This window comes from Ranitomeya variabilis, chromosome 5, assembly GCF_051348905.1.
Source record: "Ranitomeya variabilis isolate aRanVar5 chromosome 5, aRanVar5.hap1, whole genome shotgun sequence".
Classification (NCBI taxonomy): domain Eukaryota; kingdom Metazoa; phylum Chordata; class Amphibia; order Anura; family Dendrobatidae; genus Ranitomeya; species Ranitomeya variabilis.
This window is the reverse complement of record NC_135236.1, coordinates 677,585,397-677,602,386: the sequence shown is the minus strand read 5'-3', so window position 1 is coordinate 677,602,386 and position 16,990 is coordinate 677,585,397. Positions and strand designations below refer to the sequence as shown.

The 16,990-nt window shown below is 43.7% G+C and overlaps 1 protein-coding gene across 1 annotated transcript; it reads right to left on the bottom strand.

Annotated features, from left to right (window-relative positions):
- Positions 1 to 3,349: 3,349 nt before the first annotated feature.
- LOC143774098 (poly(3-hydroxybutyrate) depolymerase-like) lies at positions 3,350 to 16,203 on the bottom strand. The gene is made up of 12 exons (XM_077261398.1): positions 16,185 to 16,203; positions 10,548 to 10,646; positions 10,316 to 10,435; positions 10,004 to 10,201; positions 9,413 to 9,507; positions 9,124 to 9,237; positions 9,001 to 9,033; positions 8,247 to 8,355; positions 5,813 to 5,855; positions 4,019 to 4,144; positions 3,892 to 3,917; positions 3,350 to 3,592 (listed from the first exon to the last, which is right to left on the bottom strand). Exons 1-12 carry the CDS (start codon positions 16,186 to 16,188, stop codon positions 3,525 to 3,527), a joined length of 1,035 nt encoding a protein of 344 aa, XP_077117513.1. The 5' UTR covers positions 16,189 to 16,203; the 3' UTR covers positions 3,350 to 3,524.
- Between the last annotated feature and the right edge of the window lie 787 nt (positions 16,204 to 16,990).

Genomic DNA, 16,990 nt, shown 5'->3' with positions numbered 1-16,990 from the left:
ACACTTCACCTGTGGGAAGGTATACCATCTAGCTGCCATAACATCACCCCAGCAGACCCCTTAAAGCAGCGTCGGTCACCCTGACCGAATACCACAGGTGGCGTCACAAACATAAACTTTATCCCTTTAAAGACCTTTCCCTTTTACATGGGCGCCCAGGGCCACGGAACAGGTCACAGCCACAGTGACATCCCCCTGTGAACCGCAGTACCGAGTACCCCTAGCTCCTGGGGTGACTCATATCCACCTCACATATGGAGGAATCACCCCTGAGGCGCCATCATTTATGTTGCCCGGAGAGATGTCCTATAAATGCCTGGACTGTGGATGTGGCTCCCAATAACTTCCCAGTAGGCTCTCTGCCCCCGCAGATATGAGGGCTTGTCCAGTGATGTGATGCCCATAAAAGTGTATAGGGCCCGACTACCTCCAGCTCACGGCGCCACACAGAGGTGCAACCTAGCACTGCACGGTCCGCACATGCCCCAACAGCGACAGGACCCCCAAACTGCCATCTCCAGTGTCAGAACAGAGGTCACTGTGGCACCGCTGGATTACCAGAAGATTGTCCTGGGGACCTGTCACCCCATCCCCCTTATGTGCCTGATAGATGGAGGGTCTTGAAGGAAAATGGGAAGAAAAAACTGAAAAGGACCTGGTTTTCGTGTGTAATGGAGCTGCTCGTCCCTCTTTCCATGTGGAAGGTTTGGGGTTTTGGCCATATTTCTCCCATGAAGACCACCTCTGGCCAGACTTCCCCGCCCTGTAGGTGGTGTAGCTGGGCAAACTGGTCGCTGCCAGTTCTGAATTGATGGCACTGCTGAACATCTTCTGATTTCGGAGGGACACTTGTACCATACGGCCACTGCGGTGTTTGGCACTATTACATCGGCCCCTCATTCAGTTCATACTATGGGGTAGACGTTCCTGCCGCTGGCACTATTGTGTAGATCAGTGGTGTCCAACCGTTTGGTGTCTCTGGGCCACATCGAAAGAAGAATAGTTGTCTTGTCCCGCACATTAAATACAAAAACATTAACGAAAGCTGATGAGCAAATAAAAAGGTCCATCCATAATTTTAGTAATTTCTGTCACCACAGATAAGAAAATAATAATTTTAATTATGCAGCGGCCTGTTCAGAAAAAAGTCCCAAGATTGTAATTACTAACAGAGAACAATGTAGAATAAAACACTACACTGAGACTGCTGTATACATATCTGAGACTGCTGTATACATATCTGAGACTGCTGTATACATATCTGAGACTGCTGTGTACAAATCACATAGGAGACACTGACACTGCTGTATACATGCCTAATAGGATACTCTGAGACTCTGCTGCGTATAAATCACATAGGAGACACTGAGACTGCTGTATGTACATCACAAATGAGATAGACTGCTCTATATACATCACATAGGAGACACTGAAACTGCTGATTATACATCACATAAGAGACACTGAGACTGCTGAATATACATCACATAGGATACACTGAGACTGCTGTTTATACATCACATAGGAGACACTGAGACTGCTGTTTATACATCACATAGGAGACACTGAGACTTCTGTTTATACATCACATAGGAGACACTGAAATTCTGCTGAATATACATCACATAGGAGACACTCAGACTTCAGAATGTACAGCACATAGGAAACACTGAAACTCCGCTGTATATACCTCACATAGGAGACACTGAGACTTCAGAATTAACAGCACATAGGAGACTCCATGACTGATGTATATACATCACATAGGATACAGTGAGATTCTGCTGTATATGCTTCACGTAGGAGACACTGACACTGCTGTATGTACATCACATAGGAGACATTGAGACACTGCTGAATATACATCACATAGAAGACACCCAGACTGCTGTGTATAAATATCAGAGGAGACAATGAGACTCTGCTGTATATACCTCACTTAGGAGACACTGAGACTGCTATATATACACATTACATAGGAGACATTGAGACTGCTGTATATACATCATATAGGAGACACTGAGACTGCAGTAAATACATCACATAGGAACACTGATACTGCTATATACATCACATAGGATACATTTAGACTGCTGTATATACATAATTGGAGACACAGACTGCAGTATACATCATAGGATACACTTACACTACTGTATAAAAGAGATAATAAGTACTGAGACTGCTGTATACATCATAGGATAACTCACATAGGAGACACTGACATTGATGTATACACACCACATAGCGGACACTGAGACTGCTGTGTATACATCACATAGGAGACACAAAATACTATGTATACATCACACAGGAGACATTGAGACTGCTGTACATACATCATATAGGAGACATTGAGACTGCTGTCTATACATCATATAGGAGATATTGAGACTGCTGTCTATGCATCATAAAGGAGACATGAGACTTACAATATGTATATACATCACATAGGAGACACTGAAACTGTTGTATATACATCACATAGGAGACACCTAGACTGCTGTATATATATCACTTAGGAAATACAGAGACTCTGTTGTATATACAGTACATCACATAAGAGACACTGATACTCTTCTGTATATACATTACATCACATACTGGAGATGAGGCTGCTATATACACATCACGTAGGAAATATTGAGACTGCTGTAAGTGTATTCTAGTGTAACCCATGTGTTGTATATCGATTACATAGGAGAAAAGAGACTGGTGTGTACATCATACGATACACTGAGACCAACCACTCGCTCAGACTCTGGAGATGCAAAGCTACGGAGCTACAGAGCTGCGATGGTGAGAGTGGGACAACAGAACAGAGCGTGTTAAATCCACCCTCAAAAAAAGTCCTGAAGCTGGATCTTTCGAGTGTCAGACTAAATCCAGTCTTCTGTGAATGCACAGCTCTCTCTACAAAAATTAAGCAGCCGGAAGTCGAAAAACTGAGTCCGCGGCTCGCTATGCATTTAAGCATTGCAGTCCATTGGAAATCTGTCTTGGGCAGCATTGACAGCCATCTTGGGTCATGTGTGGCTCGCGGGCCGCAGGTTGGACACCCTCGGTGTAGACATTGCTGTGACAAACATTGGTTATAAGATTGCAGCTATGTTATCACTGTGCAAATATGAGAATATGCTCAGGGGCGGTCTTAGAGGCGTGGCCATGGTATTCCGGGGTGGGGCTTAATTTTAAAAAGACACCCCAGCGATATGAAAAACTTAACTCTGATTGGTTTCTACTGTTAAAAAGGATAATATTGTTAAACGAGGCCCAAAATATGAAAAAGTCAGTGCGGTTTAAGTAAAATAAAGAGACAAGAAAAGAGAAATGAAGGGCAACAGTAAAATCCGACAGAATGAACTTTATTGTAGAGAAAAAACTACAATCCAAAGTTTTCTATGATCGAAAGATCCCGAACACGATGACGGAACAGCTACCACACCTAAAAGTCACCATATTTACAAGCAGAGATATAACCGGCCGTCCTGCAGCTCCAGCTCCCTCCTCTCCCCTTTTCCACATTAGTAGAGACCCAGGGTCCTGAGCATCATCCTCTCCACGCCGGTCATCTGATAACCATTCTTGTTAGCTGGAAATGTAAAGGATGGAATTAGAAATGTGTAAATCCTGAGGTAAGCCTCGATATCTAGGACAGCGCAGTGTGAACCAATGTGGCCACCATTGAAACAGAGGTTACCACTTACATGTTCATCATGGAAAGTCTGCCAGTTAACTGCTAAATTAGGAAGAATTCCCAGAATGACCCCTCGGGGGCGGCGTACAGTGGTGTGATGTCATCAGGAGGCGGGGCTTGTACCACAACTACTGTATATATCATCTAGACTACATTAGCTCTATATATATGACCGGAAGAGATGAATGCCTTACCGTATGCATAGCTGCTGAATCCCCACCTGTAGAGGGAGAGACACAGGATTAGATACACAGCTCATCTGCTGTATCACACAGGATAGGATTAGATACACAGCTCAGAAGCCACAGGTCCTATACTAACCAGTCCCAGCATCCGTTGGGATTGGACAAGTTGGACTTGGCCTGAGGATACAGGATGATGAAGTTGTTCAGATCGGCCACCTGGTTGTACCCGGTGTATCTGGCATATTTGTCACCAAGTTTTTCCCTGTAAAGCAAAAAGAAATGTGTCTTGTAATTATGCATCATGTGAACCGAAAACTCCTGTGAAACTACAACTCCCAGCATACACAGAGACCACAACCTAAAGGGGATGTGTCATCAAAAATCGAACTATTGTTTAGATGATGTGATATCACAGCTCACCTCCTCCCCCTCCTCTAATGACTGATAACACCTCTATATACAGCAGATAACACAGGATCCACCATTCACAATAGGTGATGTCACAGCTCACCTCCTCCTCCTGTACAATGACTGATAACACCTCTATATACAGTAGATAACACAGGATCCACCATTCACAATAGGTGATGTCACAGCTCACCTCCTCCTCCTGTACAATGACTGATAACACCTCTATATACAGCAGATAACACAGGATCCACCATTCACAATAGGTGATGTCACAGCTCACCTCCTCCTCCTGTACAATGGCTTAAAACACCTCTATATACAGTAGATAACACACGATCCACCATTCACAGTAGGTGAGGTCACAGCTCACCTCCTCCTCCTGTACAATGACTGATAACACCTCTATATACAGTAGATAACCCAGGATCCGCCATTCACAATAGGTGATGTCACAGCTCACCTCCTCTTCCTGTACAATGACTGATATCACCTCTATATACAGTAGATAACACAGGATCCACCATTCACAGTAGGTGAGGTCACAGCTCACCTCCTCCTGTACAATGACTGATAACACCTCTATATACAGTAGATAACACAGGATCCACCATTCACAGTAGGTGAGGTCACAGCTCACCTCCTCCTCCTGTACAATGACTGATAACACCTCTATATACAGTAGATAACACAGGATCCACCATTCACAGTAGGTGATGTCACAGCTCACCTCCTCTTCCTGTACAATGACTGATATCACCTCTATATACAGTAGATAACACAGGATCCACCATTCACAGTAGGTGAGGTCACAGCTCACCTCCTCTTCCTGTACAATGACTGATAACACCTCTATATACAGTGGATAACACAGGATCCACCAGTCACAATAGATGATGTCACAGCTCACCTCCTCCTCCTGTACAATGACCGATAACACCTCTATATACAGTAGATAACACAGGATCCACCATTCACAATATGAGATGTCACAGCTCACCTCCTCCTCCTGTACAATGACTGATAACACCTCTATATACAGTAGATAACACAGGATCCACCATTCACAATAGATGATGTCAGCTCACCTCCTCCTCCTCCTGTGCAATGACTGATAACACCTCTATACACAGTAGATCACACAGGATCCACCATTCACAATAGGTGATATCACAGCTCACCTCCTCCTCCTGTACAATGACTGATATCACCTCTATATACAGTAGATAACACAGGATCCACCATTCACAATAGGTGATGTCACAGCTCACCTCCTCCTCCTGTACAATGACTGATAACTCCTCTATATACAGTAGGTGACATTGGATCCATCGTTCGGCATAGATTATGTCACAGCTCACCTCCTCCCCTTCCCTTCACAATCCCCTTTGCCTAGATTACAGTTTGCCCAGTTTATACTTGGATACAAACATGGGGTCTCAGTCAGTCTTTTGCTTCTAATGTCACGATGAATAACATGACGTACAAGTCCAACAAATCCTAATGTCAGGGCTGTTCTCACCTTCCTTGCAGGCAGCCGTGGAAGACAATATGGAGTTTGCATACTGAAAAAAAAAATACAACTTACTTAGAAGAAAGATGGTAAAAAAGCTCAAACATCCCTGGTTAAGGTTTAGGGGCAGAGGGACACAACTTCACCCTCACTTGTGCTGACCCTCGTGCTTCTTGGATCGTGGTTGCAGGCAGGAGCTTCTATAATCAGGGTCCATTCTTTCATGCTATGCCCAACTCATTTATTTAACATGATTTTATAAAAAATGAGAACTTAGAAAACTAGAAAGTAGACCCTCAACCCATCCTACTTGCCATTTTTTTAATAGTTTTTCTCATAATTTCAACCCACATAAAACATCATATAGTATACAGCTTCCAAGATCGTCATTTAATACCAATATAGCTAGATGTTACCAGGGTCACTAAATACTGTCAAGGGTCATCATGTCCTGTCCAAACTAGACCACGGGACGGAGACTGCCAGGACCACTAGATACCACCAGGACTGCCAGAAACTGCCAAGACAACCAGATATTATTGGTACCACCAGAAACTGCCCAACCCACTAGATACTACAAGAACCACCGGAGACTGCATAGGCCACTAGATACTACCACCAGATGCTTCCAAGACCACTAGATACTACAACAACCACAAAATGCTTCCAAGACCACTAGATTATATCAGTACCACCAGAAACTTCCAAAACCACTAGATATTACTAGGACCACCAGATGTTTACAAGATCAATAAATACTACAAATATCACCAGAAATTGCCAAAACCACTATATACTACCACGACGACCTGATAATGCCAAGATCAGTAGACATTAGAACTGCCAGCAGATAAAATTAGCACCACCAGAAATGACCAAGACCACTAGATCCTACCAGGACCACTATATGCTTCCAAGACTAGTAGATACTACCAGAACCACTAGAAAATGACAAGACTTCTAAATACTACCAGGACCAACAGATGCTTCCAATACCACTAGATATTACCAGAACATCATAATCTGCTGAGAGCACTAAATACTACCCAGGACCACCAGATGCTTCCAAAACCACTAGACACTACAACAACCACTAGATACTTCCAGGTCTGCAAAGACCAGTAGATACTACCAGGACCACCAGAAACTGCCAAGACCTATAGATACCACCAGGACCACCGAAAACTTCCAAGACCACTAGATACTTCCAGGATCACAAGATGTTGCCAAGATCAGTAGAATTTAGAACGGCCATCAGATACTATTAGACTTTCAAAGACCATGACATAATGTCAAGGATATCATAAGCTACCATGTTCAACAAAGATCACTTGATACTTGGTACTGTTAGGTCTACTAGACATAACATCAAACTCATACACTACCTGGATCAGGAGATGTTGCCAGGATGAGTAGAGAGTACTAAGACCACCAGATACTAGAACAATTAGATAAAAACTTAGATCATCACATACTATCAGGCCCCCAGGAGCATATGATAATACGTAGAATACTATATACCATCAGGATAGTCAGCTGCTGTCAAGACTAGTAGAAACTACCAAGATCACCAGATACTATGAGGAATGTAAGAAGAAAACCAAGAACATCAGATACAACCAGGACAACCAAATACTGTGGTAGGCTTCTGTCAGGACCACCATATTCCATCAGGACCTCTAGACAGTATCAGAGCTGTAAGACACCGCAATGCCCATAAGGTACTGCCAAAGCTATCAGATACTACCAGGACCATAGGCTAAAATGCCACGGGCTAAAACACCATGGTCTAAAACAGTGACCAGAAGATACTATTAGGACAACCAGATACAACCAGGATCATGAAATAACACAAACACTATCAGATACTACCAGGAGGAGCAACTCTTACAAGTAACATCAAGTAACACCAGGATCAAAACAAGACATTTACATGTTTCCCACAATTCAAACCAGCAGTCACTGTGTCACGGTGGTAATGAGCACACGTTCCCAACGCCGTGCTACTCTCTGTGTTTGCTGCTCTGTTCCTCCCTGTGTCAGGCTGCCGCGCTGAGTCTGCATGCAGAACTCCTTGTCTTGTTTTCCCTGTTTCTGACTTGACTTGTTTACCTGTTGTGTCTGACCTCTCCACTCCTTCCCCAACTTCGAATAGTGAACCCCTGCTGCCTGCCCCATTCTCTGAACGTCTGACTACACTTCTGTATCACCTTTCTGTACCTCGTATACCTGCTCTGCCCCATAGGTCAGCTACTGCAGGTCCTAAGACTGCCCTGGAGTGACAACTGATGACTACCTGCAGCAAAGCCTATCCTCACCACCAAAGGCTTTAGCAAAAACCAGGTAGTCGCTTAGTCATGCCACTCCAGAGTAAGCCTGACCTGTGGCCCAGTGATTCCACACCCACCGCCGTCACATACTGCCACCAAAGTCAATCACTTACGTGCCCCACTCTGGCATGATGAAGGAACGTAAACATATCCAGCAGTGTCCATTCCGTAAGTTGAAGGAGCAGCAAGTTTAAAGAATTCAACCTGGTCAAACAAGATCAGCTGCAAGACAAAAGACAGAGCGAGAGTTGAAGAATTCTGAAGAAGGTCAGGAATAACCAACATCTTTTAAGGTCTCTCAGATATGGACCTGATGTACAGAGGCTTTCCACCTATATGTATTAATGTAGCAGTAAGAGACAGAAGTAACTGTTGTTAGTAGTTGCTCTTAAAGGGGCTATAAGGTGTATCGTGGTTGCCTAGAAAAATGAGCAACTGTTTTTGGAAGAAGGCAACCATAAACATTGCCCACCACATAGGCTCCTCTCCACTTTTAGCCTCATCAACCATTGAGCAGTGCAGAAACTATTCATGGAACTCATTGCTCTGCAGCCCGGATTTCTACGAAACTGGAAGAGTCCTTTTTTGTTACGAGTTAGAAGAGGGACTGACTTCATTTTGGCTACTAATCTGGACTTCTATGGAGGTAGATCCCCTTTAGTCAACAAAAAAAGTTCTGGAACAACCACAAAATTAGAAAGATGGAGGTGGCCTCTTTTTTCATAGATGGATTAGAAATCTCAACATCAAGGTTTTACAATTAAACCTGGGATAAACTAAACTTCCTGATAGCTAATCTAGGTATCTTGGGCAGAGTTGTTCTCGAAATGCTAAGTCAGACACAATCGTTCAGATAGAACTTTTTACCTGTCCAGTGAATTCTGCTCCGCTGCTTGGTTTCTGTGACAAGAAAAAGGTCAGAAATCTAAGTGATAGAGCTTTGTCTCAATCTAGACCTTCAAATCTTACAGAGATCGAAGAACTGCTCACCTCCAGCCCCCCTCCATAGATATGATTGAGAGCCTCATAGGCCCCATTATAGTTACAGTTGTTGATGTAATCGAGGTTTGTTGACCCGCAGACCCCTCCGTAGCTGTCTGTGGGCTGTAAACAACCACCAATATCAGAAATGACTACATTACTTACGAATGTTCAACAGTAATGAAAAAAATCTTCTCCCAAAGGTAAATATAATGAATTCAACCTGGAGTGTCCCTCGATAGCTTCCACCCAATGTCAACCCAATTACCGCAAAGATGTAGGCAGATACGACTCTCACCATTCCATGCTGAGCTGCGACGTCGTACACAGTCTTGAGAGCTCCGGAACCGGTGATGTAGGATGCATAATATTCCTCCTGCTTTTTCACCACACCTAAAATAAACAGTAGTGGTTATAGAACAAATGGGACCCACAGAAACCAACGGACAACCCTTTCAGTTCACTTAGCATCAACTTCAGATAAGGTTCCTCCACTTAAAAGTAGCTCCTCACATGCTGCTCTCATGAGCAACTATGCCAAAGGAAATACTCTAAAAAAAAAAGTGGTGATCCAGAACAGAAAAATCTGTCTGAAGATTTATAGAATAACCTATAAAATATACTATAGACCCTTTATAGAACTTTGAGGGTCTACACATTGCCCATGCTAAAATTAAATGAACCAGCCCTGGTATCTTATCGAGGTTGATTGTGTATAGGCAGCCCTAAGACAATTAGGGGTTACCTCTTCCACTACAAGTAGATGATTGATTCCAATGGCGGACCTCCACGTGAATAGCAGATATTCCAGGGTATACACACAGCTAAAGTTGGTTACACATGGTTGGGTCAAAGAAGACTAAAAATGGATCTATATTATTTTACTCACCTGGAACTACTACAGAATCAAGTGTTCCAGAAAAGATGTACACTCTGCTGTTGGCGAGGTTGGACAAGGGGTCGAGGAGTCCACTGTTGGCGTAAGTTTGAGTCTTGGATTTCAATGTGGCAACGTTGATACTTGTGGGCAGTTTCATACAAGCATTAGTTGCAGTGAGCAAGTTTCCTTGTGCACAATAGTATGGTCCTATGGGGACATCGAAAGAGAAGGTATTGTCAGAAAGAACCTTACCTATATAATAGCACAAAAGCGTGACGTTCCATTTAAGGCTGATAAATAATTGAAGGAAATTCTTTGTACCTCCAGCAAAGAGGCCAGCTCCAATTACTCGTTTAGACTGGGCAACATGGAACTGGTTAGCCATGTAGGATCCCGCGGACAGTCCAGATACAGACAAAGCACTTTCGAGATTGTAGATGGCTGTCAAAAGAAATATTAAGCTTAGGAAACGGTATTTAGAAGCAGAACCATTTCACTTCGGGTATTAAAATTGATTTTTCCTTCTTTCTAAATACAGACAAATATAACTTACCAAGCTTTGACTGTCCATAGCAGAGGCCAACCAGAGAGAGCAAGATGATGAAAGCCTTCATGCTTTCTGCCTTAGGATACTTTGAGGAGAAAGTCCTGACTAATGAAAGAGATATAGGGTTTTATATAATGGTCAAAACAAGTCTCAACCTTGTCGCGATAAGGACCTGATTTGAAGGCCTTGAAAAACATCTGTGTGAACAGCTTTAGCTTTAAATATAGGTTCTTTCTGATATAAGATTGAGGAAAGTAAACAAATAATCCATACTCATTAAAGGTACATTAATCTTTTCTGTCAAGGAGTTGATAAAACAAATTCGAGAGCAAAGTGACGTTGTAGGTTGTTTAATCTGTGAAGCTTTTCCAGTAAATATTTACAGTATGAACTATTCCTTTTATATTATACAGTATAGCTACCTACTCAGCATAAAACTATAACAAAGGTTAAATTCTATTCCTAATTAGCAAATAGAGGAATTTTTTTAAAGATATATCACAATTACAAAGTAGCTGGATTTGATATTTTGTTACTGTTTTGTATAAAAAGCAGAACAGGCATGTGGTTTAATCCCATTGCGGTTCCATGTTAGTAATTCCTAACTTATACCTATCCATGATATCTAAAAGAGAAAAATGTCAACTTTTCAACTCCTATCTTGGTGACACAATTATCTTGTTTGACTACACTCCTGAAATTTTGTTACAATTTTTTTTTTAATCAGGCACAATATCTGACATTCTTTAAGAGTTTTGATTTATAGTATATGCAGCTCCTTGATTACATTTTTCATGAGCTGTTCTATACAACACATGGTAACTGCTTAAACACCATAAAAACCCAACAAAATATTTTAGCAAAATGTGATTTTACTCATAATCAGTAAAAAAGAGACCTGTTGTAAAGGTAAATTTCACACTTAAAATGTGCATTTTATTTATTTTTCTGGGATAGAGTAGGCATGTGGTTTGATCCCATTGCGGTTACCTTTAAGTACCTCAGAACTTATATCTGGACATAAGAAATCTCCAGCAATGAGCGAAATATACTTAATATTGACTGATAAATGTTCTTCATCATCGACTTACCCTTCTGTGGCCTCCCGTATATATAGACCTCTTCAAGCTTCCTTTTATGCTAGCTGATTGACTTTATTGGTAATACAACAGTCTATCAATACCTGCCCAACCTTGGATCTAAAAATACAATGCATTATATAGTGGATTTTTGTGTTACAATTTAACTGGTCCTGCCAATACCCAGGATAATTATCTGATCCCTTCCTTGTAAACTGATCCATATTCAATGTGCACCATTAGGTTGTTGTTGGATTTGAATTATGTTGGTATATGTCTTTATAAGAAGGATATATCCAGATCACCACTCTATAAAGTTTTCAGGTAGGTTCTAAAGAAAAACCTTATAGAGGGCCTCCAAGTGCTCACGGCTAAGATAGAAAAATATCCTTTCTTCAACCTTCTCTATAATCACTTTTGTCAATTTTGTACTTTTTATGCTACATGGCTAAGTCCATGGCTATGGTGGGTTTAGGCATGCGATTGGAGAATATATTCATTGGAGACCCACTAACTCACTCTAAAACCTGGAACCTTTAGTGGAGATTGGAGAAATAATGGAGAATGATAAAGTTCCAGATTTACAATTTATTTTTTTCTGTCTTATGTGGTGGAGAAGTCAAAAACTTGAGCTCAGTATCCCACTAAGGCTACGTTCACATTAGCGTTAAGCTAATGTGCGTCGGGTTTGCGTCGGCGACGCAGCGGCGACGCATGCGTCATGCGCCCCCTATACTTAACATGGGGGACGCATGCGTTTTTTTTTGTTGCGTTGTGCCACACATGCGTCTTTTTTGCCGCAAGCGTCGGACCAAGAAAACGCAACAAGTTGCATTTTTCTTGCGTCCGATTTTCGGCAAAAACCGACGCATGCGTCGCAAAACGCAGCGTTTTTGCGTGCGTTTTGCCGCGTTTTTGCGTGCGTTGTGCGTTGCGTCGCCGACGCAGCGGCGCACAACGCTAGTGTGAACTTAGCCTAAGTGAAGAACATGCAATTTGCAACTCCATCACAACTCGTCCAATTGTGGTTGGTCTGGCCTGGAAGAGCGAACGAGGTGACTGTCTTTTCTAGCTAAGATGGAATGTCACTGCTGCAGCCAATTATTTGCCGCTGACTGGCTGCAGTGGTCACATAACATCCCTAATAGATAAGAGGGGACATGTTAGCCTGCCTCCTTGGTCAGCCATGCCTATAGCTCCATTCCCGAATGTTGAAAATAACAAAAACAAACACTAAAGACTATTAACTAAACTCTCGTGAGGAGGTCAGCTGAAAATCACCTTCAATTTCCTCTTTAAAATTATATTAAAATTCAGATACATTTGAGACTTGGAACATCTTTGTTTTACATTATTTGCATTTACAAATGTTTTCTATATTGAAAAAAAAAATTAGAAAAGAAAAAATCTTCCCATGTGAACCATTCCACAGAGAAACAAATACTGAGCAGGTGTAACAAGGCCACCATACATTACACCTTATCTGTAAATTGCAGCCTTGATGGCCTCATTAATGAGATACCAACTGCACACTTTTGATGTTTTATCCGCCTTCCAGTTAAATTTAAAGAAAAATATATGAAACTTGTGAGAAACAAGTTGCCGGTGAAAACTTCATGTAGCGAGCTGCCATGATCGGAGGATTGCCCTGATAATCTGACTGTGATTGGCCAAAGTCAGGCAAACCCCATACGCGGCACAAACCCTTGTCCATAACTAATTGTCAATCTTGCCTAAATTTCTGCCATTATTTCCCTTTCCAGTGCTTTTCTAGTTAGGAGATAACTTGCAGTCGGACCCCACTGATCCCAAGAACGGGGCTTTAAAATGCCTTGTCCAAATATAACCTTGACCCCTCATGTGCACCACGGCTCAGGCTCCGTTCATTCTTTATGGGACGGCTGTCACATCGGTGACTCGCACATGTCGTAAGTGCCACCCTACTCACTGTGTGTCATTGCCCTGCTCTTCCCGTTCGTGGGCTGTCTCGCTGAGCTGCCTCTTGTAACATTTCCAGCAATAAAATACTGCATCCTCCTGCTGCTTTTAAGTCTCCACCTGGGAGGGAGGCACGGCCACTTTCTGTAGGTATTTAACCTCATCTTGACAGAGGTGAGATCTGGTCTATTCTAAGGGTATGGTCTGGACCCTGAAGACACCCATTGCGTTATTTGAAAAAGTGTTATGCGTCTTTTACATATATTGTTTCATGGTAATATGTAACGTACAGAGTTAAACATAGGTTAGCTTTAGGGCATAAATAAGCGACTATAGGGTAAGATAGACTTTGGCAAGCATTATAAGTGTAATAGGTTTAATGTATGTAAATGCAGGGACAGACAAAGTTCTGGACTAGCCCATAGTGGGAAGGGAAAGCCCCAGTAATAGGGGACTGCATCCTGATAGCAGATCAGATAGGGAAGTTCATTAACTAACCAAGGTCAAGTTCAAGGTTCTATGGGCTGATAGATAAAGCAAGAATCTATCATTTGGGGCAGTGGGAGGCCTTACTAGAATCTCTTGAGGACATTCCTGCAACGTCTGGAGCTCAAGGCTCTGTATAGGTACTATGAAGAGTGGAGTTCAAGGGACGATGGACGTGTAACCGCGTGAAGGGAAGGTAACATATCCCGGGTGCTCTGCGGAACCGGACGGGAAGTATCTGAGGCTTCTACCTTGTACCTTTTGTCTCTGACCTTCCTGTCAGCCACCTTGTATATTGTATTATTGTATATGGCGATGGCTGCTCCTAGTATGCACCTGCACTAGCTTGGAAGTGCCGGTCAGTCTTTTGTCACCTGTCAGCCACTGCAGACCTGGGGACTGCCCTGGAGGGGTTCCTGGTGACTACCCGCGGCTAAGCCTATCCTCACCATCAGAGGCTCTTGTAAAAACCAGGTAGTCAGGCTCTCCAGGGTAAGCCCGGCCTGTGGCTCAGTGAGTCCACACCCACCAGTGTTACAGTTAGATCAGGCCATGGCCAAATTGGGACCCAGAGATCACAAATCTTATGTGCAAGTACTGTATTGTAATAACTCACTGCATGGCCTGCCATCCCTCACACACCAACTTACTCACTGCTCCAGGTCATGTTGTGACTTCTGTCTGCTGCCGGCTCCATGTTCTGTGTCTCTTGCTTTCTGCCTGCTCTCTGCATGCTTCCTGGCTGTGCGCATGGGGGGGGGGCGGCGCCAGAACTCTCTGGTTCTTATGGAATCAGGGTGCACCTGTCTAATGTGTCCCTGACCAATTACCAAGAGACCTCTAGTATTTAGGGCAGCTCCACGCTGTGGAACTTGCCTTGCAATGTGTTAACTCAGTGTCTTGCTACTGAGCTGCCAGGTTTTGCTCTGTGTTCCTCCTTCTCTGGAGGCTCTGCTCCTAGCTTTGCTTGGTTATTCTCTGTCTGCCCTCCAGGAGGCTGTATATCCTGGTCTCAGTGTCTTTGTTCTAGCCTTGCTTTGTACTTGTCTGTCCGCCCTCCTGGAGGCAGAATATCCTGGTCCCTGAATCTTTATTCCTGTACCTGGTCTCGTACCATTACCTTGTCTGAACGCTGTCCTACCTCTGTCTCCTTGTCTGTGGTTTCTTTCCCTGCTGGGTCTTTCCTTGTGTCCTCTCTCTTTGCCTGTGCTCCGCACTCTTGTGGCCCTGCACTCTTGCAGTCCGGCTTATGCTCCGCACTCTTGCGGCTCTGCCTGTTCAGTACTCTTGTGTCTCTATCTGTTTCTCCATACACCATTTCTTCCTATCTGTACCAGTACCTGCTGTGTGAACAGGACACTACCCAATCCATACACCACTCCTGCCCTGTGTCTCAGCCGTGCCTGCCTGCCTACTTGTCCGAGTTTCCGTGCTCATCTGCCAGTCGTGCCAGTCGCCCACACTCGTCCTAGAGTTCCTGTTTCCCAAGTGGGATCCGCAGCCACAGCCAGACACCACCCTGGAGTAGCACCTGGCAGCTGTCTGCCGCACAATCCTGACCTCACCATCAGAGGCTCCAGAGAAAACCAAGGCAGCGGTCCTAGTCACACCACCTTCCAGGGTAGTCTGGTTTGTGGCACAGTGGGGCCACAACCCTCTGGCTCACTCCTACCAGTCAGGACGCGAGTGTGACATGTATGAGGAGGTGTGCGCTCAATGTGGCCACTAGGATAGATCTGTTTCCATGAGCTGGCTCTGAAACAAGCTTCGGTTTCTCCTTGAGCCAGAAGACTGGCACATAGAGAACTTATGCATGTACTGTAGAGGCTTGGGACATTTTGTTTTCCAGTGCCCCGTGACACCTAGGGTTGGCCGGAGTTGACCGAGTTACCCTGGCATGGAAGGAGATGTCTATCTCTGTGTCTGCACATCTGGATTCCAGCTCTGCGGACAACTTCATCCATCAGGATCTGGTCCATCGACTTCAGCTCCTTATACAACAGGTGCTGATCCCCTGACTATTACCCCCATTGACAGACAACTCCTGGCAGAGATTTTTTGATTCATCACTCTGCAAGGCACATTACGGATTGGAGTCCTGCATGATGAAAAAAAAAAAATTCTCTCCCGATCTACCTACCCATAGAAGACGTGTCCGTCAGGTTTTGCAGCGCCTATGGGAGAACGATCTGTTTGAAGAGTTATCCAATGTGTCTTCGAAAGACCCTCCCTGCCTTTCCTCGGCTACATTGTTTCCACCCAGAGCCTCGAGATAAATCGGGACAAGGTTTCTGCTGTTCTCTGCTAGCCTCATCCCCAAGGCTTGTGTGCAATCCAGCAGCTCATGGGTTTCGCCAACTGATATAGACTATTTATCTTGCACTTCTCATCCCTCGTGGCTCTCATCTTCGCTTTAACCAAGAAGGGGGCTAATGTCAAGAGTCTGGCTCGCAGTTGAAATAGGCCTTCGCTAGAGCTCCAGCTTTGCACCACCCCGATTCCAACAAGCAGTTTCTCTTGGAGGCAGATGCCTCTTCTATCAGTGCTGGGGCAGTGCTCCTGCAAAGATCTTCTTTGGGGAAGTCTGTCTTTTTCTCCAAAACATTTTCGTCGGCTGAGCGAAACTATACCATTGGGATTGTAAGCTTCTGGCCATTAATGATGGTGGCTACATCTACTAGAGAGAGTCAGCTCTTTAGTCGTAATATACACGGACCATAACAATCTGACCCTCCTGCAGTCCACCCTGCGATTGAATCCTTGTCAAGCCATGTAGGCACTTTTCTTTGATTTTTTTTAACTTCAAATTACACTTCCGTCCTGCAGAGAACGTCAAAGCAAATGGTCTGTCTCGATTTTTTGATGTGACCGATTCTGTGGAGGAGCCTCAACACATCATTGACATGGCCAGGATTATTGAAACAACCCTGATCGTTTTAAAAGACA